Raw genomic sequence first — 20826 nt, forward strand, 5'->3', positions numbered from 1 at the left:
TTTTCTCAAGATGTCCATTCTCTTGAAATTTGTTTTAGCCAGTCCATAACTTCATCGAGTTTCAAAGGGGTGACTCTCCCTGATCAGCCACTCTGGCTGCAGGAGGGCTGTCTGACAACCTCTTTTTTTAGGATTTTGTGGAAATGTTACAGACAGTGTGAATCCTCCTATTAATAGTTTTATTCCTCGTTTTTGATAGACAAGTTTCAGATTTCTATTATAGGACTTCCATGCACAAGACTTTTGTCAGCACACAGTTTTTATTCTGATATTTAATAAAGGTGTCAGGGCAAATTCAATAAGCATCTATTGAATGGAAAACTTCTGGCATTCTTTGGTTTTCCATCAAATGTAGAGTTAACTGTGCAGCTTGTGAAGAATATTTCTGCTCTTTACATTATCACTTTTGGAAAGGACAGGAACTGTGGCTGGTCTGGATGTATACGTAGTAACATGTAAGGAGTACATTCCTTGACACTGTCTTTGGAATATCAAATTTGATTCATTTCATGGAACACGTGGGACAGCCCCTTTCTGGATTTTGGGGCAGCCTAAATCTGCTGCCTATTAGGCTACCTAAGGTCATGGCTCTTCTGAGCATACATATGGGTGCAAAGCATCAAACAGCAGTTAGTTATATACATTTAACTGGCAATGTTCAAGTGTAGGTGGTAGCTAGAGGATTAAGTATGGAGGAAGTATGTGTTACTATTACTTATTTATATAGCTCAACAGATGTGCATGGTGATTCACAGAACAAAGAGAGAGATTCCCGTTCCAGAAAAGCTTACAATATAAGAACAGAGGAACAAGAGTGGTTGTTTGCACTTGGGAAAGTGACTGCATAAGTGGGAGAAGAAGAGTGTTATATGGGCCACATGGGAAGCTAGCATTGGAGTCTTGGTGGTTAACATTTTTAAGTTATTAATCATTTTCATATGTTTAGAGCTATAGCTTTATAAAAGAACTTGAAGATCTTTGTTCTGAGATGGACTTGAGAAGAATGAACGCATGGGGAGCAGCATGAAAAAAAGCACGTAAGTGGCTGTGGGAGAAGAATATAAAGTTGGCACTCAGATTAACAATTTGCATTGTGCAAAAGGATAATTAGTACAGTTGGTGATTATATATGCTAAAGATTGTGATAATCTGAGAATTAATTTAGCAGATACACTATTTTTAATTCATTTCACTGCACAGCAGTAGGTATAATGTCAATGTGTTAAATGTGTGTCACATTTCCCATGGCCTCAAAACTGTTCTACAAAACCTGCAACTATACTCTCAAAACAAAGAATTTGGTGAATAAATGCAAAGCAGATGTGACTTAATTCTACATGTGCAGTTTTGAGTGCAAACAAATAATTGTTCCTCAAATTGTCAGTTCACAATGAAGACTTTTTTAAATATATTTTCTGTTGCATAAAAATAATCTTAAAATGAAATTGACTAGAAATTAACTATGAACAAAAGTGAAAGTGACTGTATTTTCATTTGCCAATCTTGAGAAAAAATGAAAAACCCATAGCATAAGAAGTAAAAAACATAAATTATTTTAAATCCTTTCATTTAGAAAAGTTAAGAGTAGAAAACGAAATTTGCTTTTTTAAAACAGTGATATCTAACACTGTAGTGTACTGTGAAAGGGACAAAAACAGTGGGCACATTAAGTCTCTTGCATTAAAGAACAGCTATGCAAAGGACCCCAAAATGTGGCTGCTTTTTGTCACAACTATGACAAACATAATTCAGCAGCATCTACTAATGATGATGTCCTTCTGCCTCTCATTCACATTTCCATTAGAAACACCATTTTACTAATACTTTTTTCATATGGGTCAAAATTTTGATTTTGGGTGAAACTTTGTTTCAAGCTTTAAGAAGCCAGTGTCTTTTCTGGTAAAGAGAATTTTGTGCCAGGAAGATCAAAGGTGGCCAAGTGATGGCCCTGGAGACTGAAGTACTCTGTTTATTCACAGAATAAAACAGCAGTGCCAGTGTAAGTTTCTTCATACTACCTGCTAATGTTTTTTCACCCTTAGAGGACGTCAGGGCTGAACTGTAGCTCATGCAGCAATAGGACCATTCAATCCTTGGCCTCTGCTGAGAATATAAACAAAGGTGCCAATTGTGATGGTAGTTTTTGTGATTTGGATACTGGTCCACTAGGAATCATCTAAGGGCTATCAGCTGTTCTTCTCCATTTCCCTGCTTGTAACATTTTGGACTGATGGTATTATTTAATATGTGATATAGTACATCAAAAATCCATTTCTAAGTATTTCAATGCAACGCATGGCTCATCAAAAAAGTGGCAACAGAGTCAAAGGGCTGTCTAATAAAGATTATATTATTATGACAACATATAAAACACACATTCATTAAAATTATTGAATCTGCATTGTTGAATCATTCTTATCAATTATGATTTTTAAAATTACGTACTCACATGTTTAAATACCATTATTAAACATATAATGAAAGAAGCATACTTTTGAAATCTCCATCCCCAAATGTCAGTGGATAAGCTCCTGGCTTTTCAATCTTGTACATTTCTTCCATAAAAAGGATTTTGCAATCATTTATTACGTCTTCTGGGCCTCTAGGGGGGAAAAAAGTATATTTAATTTTGTTTCTTTGATTCCTGTTGCTAGAATTGATAAACCTTGAGGAAGAGCTAGAGCTAATAATCAGTGCCAGTTCTGACTTTAAAAATCTATAGAATTTTGGACAGTGATTGTATTTGCTTATTGCTCATTTTAAGCTGTCACAACCATTACATTCAGCACTGAATAATTTGGTCTAAACTGACAATAATAATTCAACATAACGATACAACTTTTAACAAAGACAAAACAGTTTATAATTTACATCAGCACAAGGTAAATTAAATAACAAGCTAAGGAGTATCATCATATTGCAGATTAGCTAGTGCAAACATCAAAGACAGCAACTGATGGTTCATCAGTTGAAAGTATTTCTTTTTTTTTTTTTTTAAGTTGTTCCTCAAACATTAAAATACTGTTTTGTTACCAAAAGTTAGCAACAGCAGACCAGACAAAATCCAAAACACTCAAGAGGCATTATACATTATAGCAAACCTAAAGAATCCTTATTGGCAATGATATAATAAAATTACACTGTTAGCAGTGACAATGAATAGTGACTTATAACTGGGTTAATAATAATATGCACTACTGAACTTAAACAGGAAGAAAAATAATATGGTAAATAGTTTAAATTCTCTTTGTACAAAAATCCTTTCAAATGTTTTCAGTGTCTAAATAATCAAGTTTCTTCTAAGTTTCACTTTAACGCTGACTTCCTTAGATTTCTAAATGTTTCAGAAAACTAAGGCCCCAAATCCAGCAAGAACACATACAATATGTACTTTAGATATTCTTACACCTTTGACCTCAGTGGGACTTTTTTGACAGTGTTACAGTGCACAAACTCCCAATGGTGCACAGCTAGTACTTCAAAGAACAAAACACTCATGTTAAATGAGGTGATGGAGGGCATTAATGGAGGAGTAAAGAAAGATTTTAACCTCATACCCCCTACTCCACTTAAAATAAGTTGGGAGAGTGGGAGGAAAATTAACTGCCAAGGGTGACTGACAGAAAACTTTAGTCCCTCACTGTGCTAAGATGTCTATTCAGCTGCTGTTTGTGGATCTCTTGCCACTTTCAATTTTACAATATAAAACTCAATTAGGAATTTTTCACAGCATTACCAATTTAGAGGCAAATCCTGCAAGTATGTACTACTGAGCATAGCCCCATTGACTTCAGTAGGCTATACCGATTAAGTGGTTACAGAATCAAACTGTTATACCCAAGAAGGCAAGTTAGTTTCCTAATTGTAATTTTTATTTCTCATTATTGACGGCATCCACTGATCTGGACATGACTTTATATATTAGACCTGTTCATTCCATTCCATCAGTGTGGAGAAAATCTGTGCTCCCTACCCCCATCAGAGTTTAAACTCCCGCTGCTGCAGCACCATATTCTGATCCCAGAAGAGGGCATCCAAAACTGAAACTAAATAAACAACTTGGTTGAAAATTTTAACAACACTGTAGACAGAATTATTAGCATTAAAAGAATAACACATTTAATAAGAACATTGTGATGTGTGTAGAGAGAGTCTATCCAGACAGGTCAGGCTTGACAAAGCCCTGGCTGGGATGATTTAGTTGGGGATGGCCCTGTTTTGAGCAGGGGGTTGGACTAGATGACCTCCTGAGGTCCCTTCCAACCCTGATATTTATGATATTCTATGACATGGGAAGGTCCTTTCCATGAAAGGAAACTACATTATACTGGCTAGACATTACCTATAGGAATCATTTCTTATTGTTTCTACTTCCTATGGAGCAAAAGAAACAAGTACAAGTTGACATTTTTCTAGAGGGATTCATAGCAATGGACAATGTATGTAATTATATAATTTCAATAATTTTAATTATATTTGCTTGCATGGTTTAGCTTCAATGAAGCCAAAAATACCACAAGCTCAAACAGAAGGGAAAAAAAAATCATTATTATAGTTTTTAGGAAAGGAATTGCAAATTTCAAGCAGCCACACTGCAAGTGTCAAAGTATAAAGTTTTATGGTTCTCTGTCCAAAACTCTGAAGAACCTTTTGCAGAGTAACTTTGATACTTCCAGCAGGCATCTCAGTTGCTCTTTTGCATGTCTGGTATACATTCAATCTGAGCCAAATAGAGTGTGAGTATTGAGGCCCTGAAGCACTGTTTGAAATCTTCTATGAAAAACAAACAACAGTAGTGGACTTTCACCATTGGCATAGCCAGATTTTAAAGCCCATTTCATACCAAAAGTGTGATATTCTTTTCTTAATGATACTTGAGGGTAGGGCAAAAAAAGAGGAATGAAACAGATGGATTTAATTTGAATTCTGTTCTTTTTTGGTTTTGTATAAGATCAGGAAATGGATTAAGTACCATCTTTTCAAGGAAAAACTGAAAATGTTTTTTTTAATTGAAAAAAAACAATAACCTCCCAGTTCAATGACTCTCCCACCTGAAAATAATTGCTATGAGGAAACAAGGAAAGGCTTCCAGTCTAGGATTAAAAGAGGGGTTTTGTATGGTTCTGCTGAAACAGGCTGAAAGTGCCACAGGAAAGGTCTGCACTCTGAGAGTAACTGTAGCAGAGCTCCAATTTTGTGGCTCCTCAGAAGGTCTCCGTGCAGATAGTGCACCTTTTAACAAGCAGATTTGTCAATTTACTCATCACCATAATGCAGTACAACAATCAGAGAGCAGCAGCTCAGTGGGTAGCTTCAGCTGGAAAAGAAATAATGACCTGGAAGCTGATTCCTTTAGAGGGAGAAAGATTTCTCTCATTGCTGTCACCCATTTTTTTAAAGAACATTTTTATGTATTTAGATTTAAAATAAGAGAAGCTTTTCCAAGGATCTAGGTGCCCTAGTAAGTCATTAGAGATACAATACAGTAACTCCTTGCTTACGGTTGTAGATATATTCCTGGAAAATGTGACTATAAGGGAAACAATGTTAAGCAAATCAAATTTCCCCATAAGAATTAATGTAAAGGGGGGTGGAAGATTCCCAGGGAAATTTTTTTCAGACAAAAGACCACACACACACACACACACACACACACACACACACACTCTATAAGTTTTAAACAAACAATTTAATACTGTACACAGCAGTGATGATTGTGAAACTTGGTTGAGGTGGTGAAGTCAGAGGGTCGGACATTTCCCAGGGAATGCCTTACTGCTAAATGATGAACACTCAGCTGAGCCCTCAAGGATTAGCAAATTATTAATGTATCCTCATACTCTACAAGGGAGCACAAATGGAGGGAGGGGAGACAACATGGTAGATAGAGACTGAGAGATACACACTGGGTGAGAGAGAGAGCTGAGCATTGCCCCTTGAAGTACGCTGACGCCACTCTAAGTACATTGCCTTTTTAAGTAGATCAGCAAGTTGAGACACAAGCTGCTGCCAGCAAGCTCCCTCCATCCTGAGCCCCGTCGTGTCCCCGCCTGCTCTACAGAGATGGGTTAAGCGGGGTGCAGGAGCAGGGGGACATCCTGACATTAGCGCGCACACACACACCCCACACAGAAAGCAGGAGGCTCCTGGGAACAGCTCCAAGGCAGAGGGCAGGAGTAGCACATGGCAGTGAGGGGAGGGACAACTGAACTGCCTGGCAATTGATAGCCTGCTGGCCGGTTGCTGCACAGGGAACTTAAGGGAGCTGCCGGTCCACCCTGGTTCCAAGCCCCCACCAGTTAGCTCCAACAGGCTGCTCTTTCTGCAAGCAGTGGACAAAGCAGGCGGCTGCCAAACAACGTTATAAGGAAGCACTGCACAACTTTAAACAAGCATGTTCCCTAATTGATCAGCAACGAAACAACGTTAACCAGGATGACTTTAAGTGAGGAGTTACTGTAAATACAACAAAATCCTAGCAGCATCTATATAATCATTTCAGCAGGAACTCAGACAGACACATATAGCAACTCTTTTTCTCCGCCATCACTCTTACAGGAAGCATGCCCTCAGCCCTCTACACACACACACACTTTTGCAGCATGCCAATTAAGGTCACTAAATTCAGGCTATTTCAGACCAAGAGAGCAAGTTCCACAGCCCTGACAGAGACCTTTTTTATAATGAGCGGGATCCAGCTCATGTGCCCCAGCTGGCTATAGCTGTGGTAATACAGCACAGGGAAAGAGGTGATCCTTCAGGTAGAATGTAAAGCTAGTGGGTGAGGGATAGCTCAATGGTTTGAGCATTGGCCTGCTAAACCTAGGCTTGTGAGTTCAATCCTTGAGGGGGCCATTTAGAGAACTGGGGTAAAAATCTGTCTGGGGATTGGTCGTGCTTTGAGCAGGGGGTTGGACCAGATGACCTTCTGAGGTCCCTTCCAACCCTAAACTTCTATGATTCTACGACTACAATGGATGAGTTCATAGTACTGAACTGGTGCTCTAATTGCACGACCAGAGGCAGAATGTCTTGTCCAAAGGTGAAAGTGACTTGACCCAAGTTCCAGAGGTTTCATAGAAGCGTTTGACCTATCTCCACTATGTGGAGGAACAAAAACAAAGTCCAGATTTCTCAGATTAGAGGCAGGTCCCCTGAAACCTAACCTCATTGTGGTGGAATAAAGTCTAAGACAGTGAATGTATCTGTATGAAAACTGTAATTAATAGGACAGCTAGGTTCCTAGGTGATAGGAGAAGAGAGGGAAGGTTCTTGAATTGATTGGTAACTGGTTAAAAGATAGGAAACAAATGGCAGGAATAAATTGTCAGAATGGAGAGAGGTAAATAGTGGTGTCCCCCAGGGATCTGTACTGGGCCCGGTCCTATTTAAAATATTTATAAACAATCTGGAAAAAGGGGTAAACAGTGAGGAGGCAAAATTTGCAGGCGATACAAAACTACTCAAGATAGTTAAGTCCCAGACAGACTGCAAAGAGCTACAAAAGGATCTCACAAAACTGGGTGACTCGGCAACAAAATGGCAGATGAATTTAATGCTGATAAATACAAAGTAATGCACATTGGAAAACATAATCCTAAATATACATATACAATGATGGGTCTAAATTAACTGTTACCACTCAAGAAAGATCTTGGAGTCACTGTGGATAGTTCTCTGAAATCATCCACTCAATGTGCAGCGGCAGTCAAAAAAGCAAACAGAATGTTGGGAATCATCAAGAAAGACAGAAAATATCATATTGCCTCTATATAAATCCATAGTATGCCCACACCTTGAATACTGCATGCAGATGTGGTCGGTACATCTCAAAAAAGATGTACTGGAATTGGAAAAGGTTCAGAAAAGGGCAAAAAATGATGAGGGGTACAGAACGGCTTCCGTATGAAGAGAGATTAATAAGACTGGGACTTTTTAGCTTGGAAAAGAGGCGACTAAGGAGGGATAAGATAGAGGTCTGTAAAATCATGAGTGGTATAGAGAAAGTAAATAAGGAAGTGTTATTTACTACTTCTCATAATACAAGAACAAGGGGCCACCAAATGAAATTAATAGATAGAAGGTTTAAAATAAACACAAGAAAGTATTTTTTCATACAACACACTGTCAACCTTGGAACTCCTTGCCAGAGGGTGTTGTAAAGGCCAATACTATAATGGGGTTCAAAAAGGAGCTAGAGAGCTTCATGGAAGATAGGTCCATCAATGGCTATTAGCCAGAATGGGCAGGAATGGTGTCCCTAGCCTCTGTTTGCCAGACAGGGCACGGATCACTTGATGATTACCTGTCTGTTCATTCCCTTTGGGGCACCTGCCATTGGCCACTGTCAGAGGACAGGATACTGGGCTTGATGGACCTTTGGTCTGACCCAGTATTGTCGTTCTTATGAGAAGAGGTCCAAATAATCCAGTAAACATTATCCTTCTATTAGAACATAAGAATAGCCATACTGGGTCAAACCAATGGTCCATCTAGCCCAGTGTTCTATCTTCTGACAGTGGCCAATGTCAGATCCTTCAAAGGGAATTAATAAAACAGGGCAATCAAATGATCTGTCCCGTCATCCAGTCCCAGCATCTGGCAGTCAGAGGCGTAGGGACACCAAGAGCATGGGGTTGGCTAATAGCCATTGATGGACCAATCCTCCATGAATTTACCTAATCGTTTTTGAGTCCAGTTATAGTTTTGATCTTCACAACATTCTCTGGCAACAAGTTCTACAGGTTAGCAGTGTGTTGTGTGAAAAAATACTTCCTTATATTTGTTTTAAACCTGCTGCCTATTAATTTCATTGGGTGACTCATGGTTCTTGCGTTATGTGAAGGGGTAGATAATTCCTTATTTTCTTTCTCCACACGGTTCATGATTTTACACACCTCTATCCTTAGTTGTCTCTTTTCTAAGATGAATATTCCCACTATTTTCAATCTCTCCTTATACGAAAGATATTCCATACCATTAAATCAATTTTGTTGCCCTTCTCTGTACCTTTTATATTTTTAATCTATCGTTTTTTAGATGGCAGCACTAGAACTACATGCACTATTCACAATGTGGGCATACCATGGATTGATATAATGGCATTATGATATTTTCTGTCTCATTATTATGGTTAAGATTTTGTCAGTTATTTTTAGTAAAAGTCGTGGACAAATTGTGGGCAATAAACAAAAATTCACGGAAACCCATGACCCGCTTGTGACTTTTAGTAAAAATAATTGGGGGGGGGAGGGGCTGACAGGGAGACGAATAAAGTGCAAGTGGGGAAAGAGGGACGAGAGCCCAAGCCCCACTGGGGGAATAAGGTGGGGGTGTCCACCACCTGCTGCCGCAGCTGAGAGCTTCAGGGGTCTCCACTGCAGCCCCGACAGCTAGGCGCTTCAGGGCCTCCGCTGGCTGAGAGCTAAGTGGAAAATGTCACAGAGGTCCCTGGAAGTAACAGAATCCATGACATAATCTTATCCTTACTTGTTATCTATCCCTTTCCTAATGGTTCCTAAGGCTATGTCTTCACTACTCCGGCGGGTAGCAATCGATTTCTCGGGGATCGATATATCGCGTCTCATCTAGGCGCGATATATCAATCCCCGAACACGCTCCTGTCGACTCCGGAACTCCACCAACGCAAACGGCGGTAGCGGAGTCGAAACGGGGAGCCGCGGACGTCGATCCTGCGCCGTGAGGACGGTAGGTAATTTGATCTAAGATACTTCGACTTCAGCTACATTATTCACGCAGCTGAAGTTGCGTATCTTAGATCGATCCCCTCCCCGAGTGTAGACCAGCCCTAACATTGTTAGCCTTTTTGACTACTGTTACACATTGAGCTGATGTTTTCTGAGAATGACTCCAAAATCTCTTTCTTGAGTGGCAACAGCCCTCAATTTTGTTTGTATAGTTGGGATTACATGTTTGCCAACATGCATTACTCTGCATTTATCAACAGTGCATTTCATCTGCCATTTTGTTGCCCAGTCACCCAGTTCTGAGAGATTCCTTTGCAACTCTGCACAGTCTGCTTTGGATTTAACTATTGAGTAATTTTGTATAATCTCCAAATTTTGCCACTTCATTGTTTATCCCTTTTCCAGATCATTAATTAATATGTTCAACAGCACTAGTCCCACTACTGCTCCCTGGAGGACACCTCTATTCACCTCTCTCCATTCTGAAAAATGACCATTTATTCCTACTCTATCTTTCAACTAGTTACTAATACATGAGAGAATCATCCCTCTTATTCCATAACCGCTTACTTTGCTTAAGAGCCTTCCGTGAGGGACCTTCTCAAAGGCTTTCTAATGGTCCAAGAACACTATATAAATTGGATCAATTTTGTCCATATGGTTGTTGACCCCCTCAAAGAATTCTAATAGACTAGTGAGGCATAATTTCCCTTTACAAAAGCCATTATGGTGCTTTTAAAAAGTTTACATGCAGCTTGCAGGTACTTCACTCTGGTGACAGTTTTCATTTCCGCTTAACTAGCTTCCTTATTTTTGTGTAGTTCCTCTTTCTGATGTTAAATGCTACTGTGATGGGCTTCTTTGGGATTCTCCCCCTTCTCTCATAAGGATGTTAAATTTAAAAATTATTATGGTTGCTATGGCCAAGCAGATCAGCTATATTCACCTTGTGGACCAGATCCTGTGCACCATTTAAGATTAAATCAAGAACTGCCTTGCTCATTGTGGGTTCCAGGACTAGCTGCTCCAAGAAGAAGTCATTAGTGGTGTCTAGAAACTGTTTTTCTACATCCCGCTTGAGGTGCCATGTACCTACTCAATATGGGGATAGTTGAAATCCCCCATTATTATTAATTATTAGTCTTGTACTGTTGAGTCTTCTATTTTTAAATCCTCTCTAATCTCCCTGAACATTTCACAACCACCATCCTTATTTTATATATAATTGCTATACTCTTTATTAAAGCACAGAATTTCTATAGAGATTCTAGGATATCATGTGATTCATTTAAGATCTTTCTATATTTGACTCTATGCTCTCTTTCACCTATAGTGCCCGTCTCCCACAGCACGACCTGCTGTCATTCATATACATTTTGTACCTAGGTTATTACAATGTCCCACCGATTGTCATCATTCCACCAAGTTTCTGTGATGCCGATTATATCAATATCCTCCTTTAATACCAGGCACTCAAGTTCACCCATCTTAATATTTGGACTTCTAGCATTTGTATACACTCATAAAATTTGTCACTTTCTAATTGTCTACCTTCATGTGAGGTAACGGAATAGGACTCTTTTATTTGACTGTATCTCTTCAGTTTCTTCCTGTACTTTATCAACTTCTAGCCTCTCCTCTTCAGAGAATTTTAGAGAATCCTATTAATAGATCATCCCCTATGGGATGTGTGTCTGACCCATGCACTCCTTCCCATCTGTCAGCTTTGCCCCAGTCCTTAGCTTAAAAATGCCTCTACACTCTTTTTAATTTTATATGCCAGCAATCTGATTCCATTTTGGTTTAGGTGGAGCCCATCCTCCCTCTGGGAAGAAGTTGATTGGATTTTTGATAACATTTGACATGGCCAAAAAGAGAGAGAAAGAGATCCTTGTCAAGGTTATAAATTATAGCTCTGAAAATGGCCAGAGAGTGAAGTATTTCTCTTGGGGAAGACTGTGTTTTCAGGAAGACAACTAGTAACTGCTCCCCTGGAGCGACAGCCTTGCATTTGGCATTCTCTACCATGGCAAATAAGTTTATGGATGGGGTCCCCCATTGTTGGAATACTAGATCTGACATGGATTTCCACAGCAAGCACTCATGGTTATTTACTGTTTTTCTGCTCAAGAAGTCAGCAAGGTCCTTCCTGATCCCTGGAGGATGAAGAGCTGGTGGTATCACCCTGTGTCAACAGTGATATTTCCAGAACTTGATGGTATCCCCCATTATTTGATATAGTGCATTGCTGGCAGATTGTAGAGGTGAACCTGCACTACAGAGTTCCACAAAACAGGCAGGAATGTTATGCAGGCTAACCTGATGGCCTTCTGCTCTAGTATGTTAATGTGTAACCTCAGATCATCCACGGACTCATAAACCTTGTATTTGGAGGTGATCCAGGTGGTCAACCCAACCGTTTCCAGAAGCATCAATAACAGGTGTCATTACTAGGAAGGGGCTTGAAAAAGACCCTTCCTCACATTAAAGCGTTGCAGCCACCAAATTGGGACAGGAGATACAATAATCTGTTCATATGATGTTTGGACGGAGGAATACACTGTCATTAGCTGACATTATAATCACCACAGACAGTCTGGCAGGCAATGTCACACATACATAGATGCAAATGTGTCCTATTAATCCCAGACACATGCAAACCACTGTGGAAGTTTCATCCTTATGTCATGTATGAGTGACTAAAGGAATGTGACTCTATCCTCTCGCAGATATGCTCATGCTGACTGAGTCAAATAGGCACCAGTAAGTTCTACTGGCCAGGAGTATGTGGCAAACCATTTTTTTGTAGTTCATCTGGAATCTTAATTGAGACACCAGGGAGAGGACTTCCTCCTCTAGGACTATCTTGGTCTTGTCCAGCCTGTATTCCTGAGAAATCTCTTCTATAGCTCCTAGATAGCACAGCAAAGTGACTTCTGTTTGTAAAAGGTCCTGTGAAAGAGGGAGAGGGAAGTGATGGGGTAAGAAAAGTCACCTTCCAATTCTTATCTCCGGCACCCATCTGTCAGTCACGTCTGACCAGGCCCAGCGAAATGGGGCAAGACTGCTTCCAAAATAAGTGCTCCAGAGACTACTCCTGGCACAGCTCTTGAACAAGCAGTTAAATGTACTAGTTGGTGGGTTTAATAGTCTCTCACACTTCTTGCTTATGAGGGTGATTCTGGGCAATTTTTATACGTTGGCAAGTGTGAGTGACAGATCATTCGAAGAGCAGTATCAACATTACTAATAAAACAGCATCCAATTAAAAGAATGTGTGTGTTCTTCTCTGGTGATAGAATATAACCACTGCAAACAATTGATACATCACCTTCGTTATATTCTATAGTCTCCAGAAATTTAAAGAATATTAAGGAAAAAGCAGCTCACCACAGACAGTTGTCTTGTGCAGAGCTTTTAAACAAGATGAGATGAGGGAAAACGCCATAACATGTAAGCTTGTGCTCACTAATGAATAGAACCTTGTATTACCACATATAGTAGTGATTTGTGCCATCCGTATCTTTAGGGAACATGTAAATCTCCTTGTGGTACTTTCATGACAGCAATGTAATAAGAGCTGCAGTTACAAAAACAGGAAAGTCACTTCAATGGTGAAAGCAGGCGCCAGTGAAGTTTACTCCTAATAAATATTCTACTCAGCTTTGTTTAGGTGAGTGGCCAAAAGGATAGCAGTGGCAGGAAGTTTATATAAACTGTGGGGTGTGTGTGGGGAGGCGGGAACGGGACTGTTAACCACCTGTAACTGTTCTTTTTTGAAATGTGATGCAGACCTGTATTCTACATGGGTGTGCATGCCCCGCATACTGCAGCTGAAGAGCTTTACCTAGCAGTACCTGCAGGGCGGTGCTCATGCCCTGCAGCAACAGCCGATCCCCTGGCCTACAAGGGCAGTGCCATCCCAGCCTCCTCAGTTCCTTAGCACTGAAAGACAGAAGTACAGACTACAATGCAGAGAGCGTGTCATGGAATATACACCTGCATCACATCTCAAAGAACAACAACAACGTCAGCACAGAAAACGAAGCTGTACTCTAAATTGATAGGATTGTTCCCTTTCGGATAATTCATAAATACAAGCAATAATAAAAATAAATCGTAACAGAAATTACTGAATACAGTCATAATGAAGATAGTGTTGGCATAATTTTTAAAACAAATTTACCTTGAAAGAATATTCTGTTTAAATTACTAGAAATAGGACATTTTAAATACAAAATTATGAGTAGCATTAGTTGCAAACAAATACAATCAGTGGCTGTCATTGGTACACTGGTAAACGCAGACTTTTTAAATGCTTTAGTCCTACCAAAATATAAGAACTCTGCTCAGCTAGTTATCCCTGAAAGGATATCACTTCTATAAAAGTGATAGATTAAATAGTTATTGGGCTATATGGTCAACTTGCTTAGAAATTTGTGATTAATGTACAAATAAAAATGCATATTCAGATAATTGTCACAAAATATTCTTAAACCAAAAAAGGCAAACATTAAACAACTCTCATTCTTCAGTTCTACATATTGCCTAAAATCAAGATGATGTCCGTATCACTTTCTATTTTTCTTCCTTTCTTCATTACTATACTGTATATACAGCACATGCCATTTATTTTATAGAAAGTAAAAAATGAACAGAATTATAAAATTGAACTGAGTTCCTAGACAGCAACCCAGACCATACAAAAGAAACGCTAATGGCAGTTTACCTTCTCTAGCAGGTCAGCCACACACAGAGAAATCTGCTAGTACTCTCTGCACTCTCCATTTATACCTTCAGGCTGCAAGGAGACTGGCCAAAGGCAAGTTGACTAGAAACTCCACCTGTGGCCATTATCTTTGGTATGTGTAAGGTCAGGTTCATGCTACATAGAGAAATATTAGCTGCTGCAATTTATGCAATACAAAAACTCTGCTGGTTTTCATTGCAGTTCAAGAGATTTAGCCACAATTACCACATCTCAAATTTTTCTTTAACACTTCATGTTCCAATAAAAAAAAAAGCTAAAAACTATCTTACTTCTACAGGCATGATAACTTGAAAGTAAAACTGCTGAATCAACACAATACAAATTCTACTATTCTAAACAAATAAATACATGTGAAGGATATAAGCAAACTGGATCACAGTGAAAAGGAGGGAAAAAAAATCTCCCAATCATAGTTTACTATCCAATTTCAATCTATAAGCCTTATAGCAATGGAACCATATTTAGACCTATGTTCACTACAACAAACTAATTAATTTGGCAGTTGCTATAGTTACTGTCAGAGAGCTTCCTCATGGTCAGCAAAGAAACACCCAAGGCCAGAAGGGTGAAATTCATACAAGAAAAGAGATCAGTCATTGTTGGTTACGTATTAGCAGCAAATCTGTGACACAAATGATTTATTAATTTATACAAAATCTATTTTGTACTATCATAAAGTTCAAAAAAAAATTATATTAGCAAGAGCCAACAGGGTATTTTTTTTATTATTATTATTATTTTTTAAACACATTCAGGTAAAAATAGTCTGGATGAAATAAAATGTTCCTGATTCCTGCAAAGTGCAGAGGGGCTTTCAGGAGGTGCTTATAACTCTCAAAATTTGAAGGCTAATTTTGCTAATTATTATTTCATCTGTCTTGAAATGAAAAGTGAAATTACTCTATAGTCAATCAAAATATGGCCTGAAAACATAAGTGTTTCTGTTATATTAAATGCCACAACCCAGGAGAAGGCATGGGCATGAATGGACCAAAACAAAATGAGTAATCATTCAGGAATGAAATGTATAAGTAAAAATCCACCATTCTGTTCTATTGTCTGTATTATTGCCTTGAAGGACATTTTCAGCCAGAGGTGGTGAGGGGGTGGGGGGAGTTACAGGTTTATTGGGGGGGTTTTGGTTCACAGCCACCATTCTGGGGCAAAACTATACATGGCCCAAGTTATAATATTTAGATATCTTATTACTTTGATAGTGCACACATCAACTAATTAAATACTCAGAAGTATCATTTACAACTTCAAAATTGAATGCTGAGTTGATACCCCTTTTAAAAGTTTCATCCTACAATTCTTCCATATCCAAAGTCAATTTAGAAATGGAATGGACGAGGAATATTTTAAGAATTTTTGGAAACCAGACATCATATTGCTAACAGCATGAGTGAACAATTCTGCTCTTTACCAAGCTTATCACCCTGTATAGTATATAATTATAATTATATGTTGCTGTGACATCTCATGGATCTCTAGCCATCAGCTAAAGACCAGCATGGCTAAAACAGAGCTCAACCTTCAATTCCAAAGCTTCCTTTTCTACCTTCCGTCTCAATTCCTGTGGACAACAGCACTACCCAGACCTGTAACCTAGGCCTCTTCTTCCATTCAGACCTCTCTGTGGTCCTCATGCCGAGCTATATCTAAATCTTGTTCATTCTTTCTGCATAACAATTCTTAAGATACAGCATTTCCTCCCTCCATTCAGCTAAAACTCTAATTCAGGCTCTCATTATGTTGCATCCTGATTACTGCAACATCCTTTTCCCTGACTGACAAATTAAGCTTGCCCCATTAATAATGCTGCTGCAAAGATCTTTCTCCTGGCTCCTTACTTTGACCATGTCCCCCCTCGCCTGACACCAGTTGGGTGCCTAGTGCTCTGAGATCATTACCTATTATGCTTACTGACCAATACTGTTTCACAGTTTCCTTGTGCACCTACATCTCTGTGTCTGTATCCACCAGTTGTTTCGTGTCTTATACTTAGATTGTAAAGTCTTAGGGGCAGGGGCAGTCTTTTTATTCTTTGTATGTAGCACAGTGACTAACACAATGGGATGCTGGCCCATGCCTAGGGCTCCCAGGTAATACTATAATACTCATTATTATTATTATTATTATTATTAACTAGCCTTTCCTTTGTACTGTGCAAGTTGGCGAGAGAATGAGTTCTTCCACAAAAATAGTTGGTAGACTGTTCAAACCATGCTATTACAGCTAAACAACTTTATAGTTATCTAGGAATACAGTTCCAGAAATAAAAGAAAAGTATCACCCTTATCTTTACCACATTCATTGCAAGTCATTTTTGGGTGTATTCTAATCTTGAGTAAGAAGCATTGCTGAAATTGAAACTATAGACAATCACATATGTGATAAGGTTGGAAAAAACCTAAAAGGAAAATAAGATCAATCACACAAACATAAAAAAAATATAATGCATTAGTAACATGAGGTTTAACAAAGTTTAAGGTAAGATGTAATCACTATCTAGTTTCTATTCCAGTTACAGTTAAAACTAAAATTTGCCTAATACAATGATTTCCAAACTTTTTTCCCCAAAAGGGCCCCTTTGGCAAGTGTCTGCGAGGTTAGACTATGGCCCAGAATTTTAAAAGTATTCTAGAATCAAATTGTATATGAAGAGATTACACTGTATTTTATTCACTCAAAAGTAAGCATTTAAGCATCTTTAGAATTCAGTTAAGATCTCCTTGTGCCACAAAAATGTGAATGCAATGAGTTATGCAGTAAACTCAAAATTCTCAGTTTGTAAACCCTAGTATATATGCTTACATGATACTGAAAAGCAGCTAAATAGGACATTGGGAAGGAGCTCAAAAACATTTGCACAAGCTTTACAGCCAGACTCCCCCCTCCCCCCCCACAGTTCCCTTTAACATGTGGACTTTTGCCTGTCTGAATTATTTAGATAAAAACCATCAACATGATTTAGTGTGAATAACTTGACAACATTTTAACTGACATGTTAGTTATTCAGTGATTTTACTGCATGAGGATTGACAGAATTTCAATCTAAAAAGTCGCTGTAGCCATGTGTTACTGTATAGCCATGTTAGATTTTTTTTAATAGGCAGTTTCTTAAAGAAATCTTTGGAGTGAGCACTTAGTCTATAGTGAAACTGACAGTTATTTTCTTCTAAGGGTTATGAAGAGTCTTGTATTGCTCATCTCAACATTGTAACACGTAAATTAATCTGATAATCAGCAATGCAGTCAGTCACAAACTAAAGAACTCATGTCAAATCGCTTATCTGTCAACACTTCTTTGATCTCTGGTTTCTGGTGTTCTTGAAAATATATAAAAGAAACAGAATACGATTTCTAACAAAGTACCTACCTACAGTTCAAACTACTATTTATATATAGAGCCTGAGCAGATACAAAATGTATATACGTGGATATAAAGTGGATATCTGTGGAGCTGCAGGCCTCTATCAAGAACCTCAGTGGCAAAAGCTGCTGCTCACAGGAGCCAGCACCGAGACTGGGCAGCTCCTCTGGCACCGAGACTGGGCAGCTGTACTGCCCTCAGCCTGCCCACTGGGGCAGGCACCAGGATCACCAGCAACTGTCCCTGGTCAGGCTAGTCTGTGCAAGCAACTCTCACACTCTCAGACAGCAGTGGTATGAGTCTCCTGTACTTTTCCCCCTGTGCTTTTAAATTAACAGCAACTAGGATTTTCTTTTCTACTGTTTTCCTTAAGGAAAAAAAAAACAAGTTATAAAATTTAGTAATATCTAACCCATCAAATACTGTGTATTTTTAAAGTGAAAATAAACCCATCATTGCTCTGTACAATTACGCACATGCTTAACTCTGAGCACTTGAGTGACCCATTGACTTCAAAAGGACTAGGATATCAGGGTTGGAAGGGACCTCAGAAGGTCATCTAGTCCAACCCCCTGCTCAAAGCAGAACCAATCCCTAACTAAATCCCCAAATTGTCCCCTCAAGGACTGAACTCACAACCCTGGGTTTAGCAGGCCAATGTTCAAACCACTGAGCTAGTGTTTGTAGGGTTAAAACCAATAAAACCGATGAGATAACCTACTGAACCCTACTGTCTTTTCAAAATGAGTAATTTAACTACCAAGCTTATTTACATTCTTTTTATGTAACTCTTATAGGGGCCAAAAAGCAGCAGCATTCCCTACACCTTTGAAATAGTGAGAATAAGTCTGGGTAAATTCATAAGTCTACCCTATCCTTGCAGTAGGTATGGAATTGTCAGTTGATAGCACTCTCCAATTCAGAAATTCTCCTTGACAAAGTAAATATAATCGTAAGTGCCACCCTGCTCAATTAACAACAACAAGTGAGCCATCACAATCGCAGGCAGGGACACCTTCACCAGCTCATAACAGTAGTGGATGTAAGCTGTTATCCACGATGCTATCCTCTGGGCAGACACCAGGCCACCCTTCATCCTGTCTGCAACCACAACAAACAACTATGTAGACTTATGGAATGGCTCTGTTCTATCTATTTAGAAGGCCAGGCCCGTCTGACGTCTAGGGCAGTGGTCTCCAAACTTTTTTAATTGCGCACCCCATCAGTAAAAAAATTTTGATCACGCAACCCCAATACATGTATATTTATGTATAAATTATATACACGTACTACTATACTAATATTATGTACATTATAAAACACAAAAAATAGAAATTAAAAAAGGATGAGAAATATGAAAAAAAAATTTAAATTTATTAACGGTACAAAAAATTTTTGCTCTCACAAAAAATATTAATATTTTTAGTGAGAGCAATGTGATTGAATATGCTCCATTATTTCTTTCCCGCCGCTGGCTGCACGGCTGCACCTGCTCCTCCACGGGCCGGAGGACTCAGGGCCGCATTCCGAAAGGGGCTTTAGAGCTGCAGGCCAGGGACCCAGGGCCCCCTTAGCCCACGGCCTTGCAGCCTCTAAAGCGCCTGCGTTCCTGGTGGCCCTGCCTGCTGAGGGGGCAGCTTCCCCGCTCGCTCCCTCCCTCCCTCCTCTGGTTACCTCCCCTCCCTGGCGGTGCTCCTCCTGCCATGCCTCCCAATGGATCTTGTGCACCCCACTTTGGAGACCAACCTGCATTCCTCATCTGTTGCATGAGGCTTTGGACAAAGGACCAGCAAGTATTATGTCTTGACCAGTATGGAACTGGGCGATGATCTTGGGTGGAAAGGCTGGGTGCAGACTCAGTTGGACTTTATCGAAGATAAAGATAAGATGGTTCTAATGTGAGCGCCCTGATCCCGGACATGCTGTGAGCCAAAGTAACAGCAAGAGATGAAGGAGAGAAGCAGGAGGGAGCAGGAAGCCAGGGGCTCAAAGGGGGGACCCATGACCCTTGACAGCACAAGATTCAGGTCCCAAGGAGGAACCAGATCCCAGACATGCAGGTAAAGGCACTCCAGGCCTTTCATGAACTGCGCTGTCATGGGGTGGGGGCAAAGACTGACCAGCCTTGAAACAGAGGGTGGAACACCAAAATGGCCACCAGATGCACCTTGACCTAAGACAGTGACAAGCCCTAGAGCTTAATGTGCAGAAAATACTCCAGGACGTCTTGCAGTAGAGCCTCTTCCGCATGGATGTGATGATCCGAGGCCCAACACGTGAACTGCTTCCATGTTGCCACATTGGTAGCTCTGGTGGAGGGTTTCCTGCTGCCCAGCAGGACCTGCTGAACATCAGCACAACACCGTTGTTCATCCAGAGGATGTTGGTCCTGCTCTGAGCAGGGGGTTGGATTAGATGACCTCCTGAGGTCCCTTCCAACTCTAATATTCTATGATTCCCACTTAGCCATGCAGCAGCCAGGCCATCAACTGCAGTGCTGCCAGGTTCAGGTGCAGCAGATTGACGTGGTTCTAGGGCAGCAGATCCAGCTGAAGAGGCGGTTGCAAGGGAGTGGCTGCCAACAGACTCAGCAGCGTATCGAACCAGTATCGACAAAGCCATGCTGGGACTACGAGGATGACAGTTGCTTTGTCTTGTTTCACCTTTAGTGGGACCTTGTGGATTAACAGCACTGGCAGGAAGGCGTACAACAGCGCTCCCGACCAGGGAATGAGGAAGGCGTCCGACAGGCAGCCCTTGTCCCTGCCCTGCAGAGAGCAGAACATGTGGCGCTATCTGTTTTGCCGAGACGCGAGCAGGTCTACCTGGAGAGTCCCCCATCTGTGGAAGATTAGGCTGATCACTTCCAGATGGAGCAACCATTCGTGGCAAGATGAGAAGGTCCTAGTGAAGTGATCTGCAAGGATGTTCGTGGTTCTGGACAGATGGACAGCTACCAGGCAAATGGCATG

At 40.1% G+C, this 20826-nt stretch overlaps 1 protein-coding gene across 2 annotated transcripts in view; it reads right to left on the minus strand.

Moving 5' to 3' along the window:
- The window catches only part of UHRF2 (ubiquitin like with PHD and ring finger domains 2), a 183135-nt gene that overhangs the window by 59028 nt on the left and 103281 nt on the right, over positions 1 to 20826 (minus strand). For both annotated transcript variants that reach the window (XM_050943082.1, XM_050943083.1), the window contains exon 5: positions 2493 to 2602. In XM_050943082.1, the coding sequence (XP_050799039.1) occupies positions 2493 to 2602 (110 nt within the window). The remainder of the gene's footprint in view (positions 1 to 2492; positions 2603 to 20826) is intronic.

This window comes from Gopherus flavomarginatus, chromosome 3 (genome assembly GCF_025201925.1).
Source record: "Gopherus flavomarginatus isolate rGopFla2 chromosome 3, rGopFla2.mat.asm, whole genome shotgun sequence".
Classification (NCBI taxonomy): domain Eukaryota; kingdom Metazoa; phylum Chordata; order Testudines; family Testudinidae; genus Gopherus; species Gopherus flavomarginatus.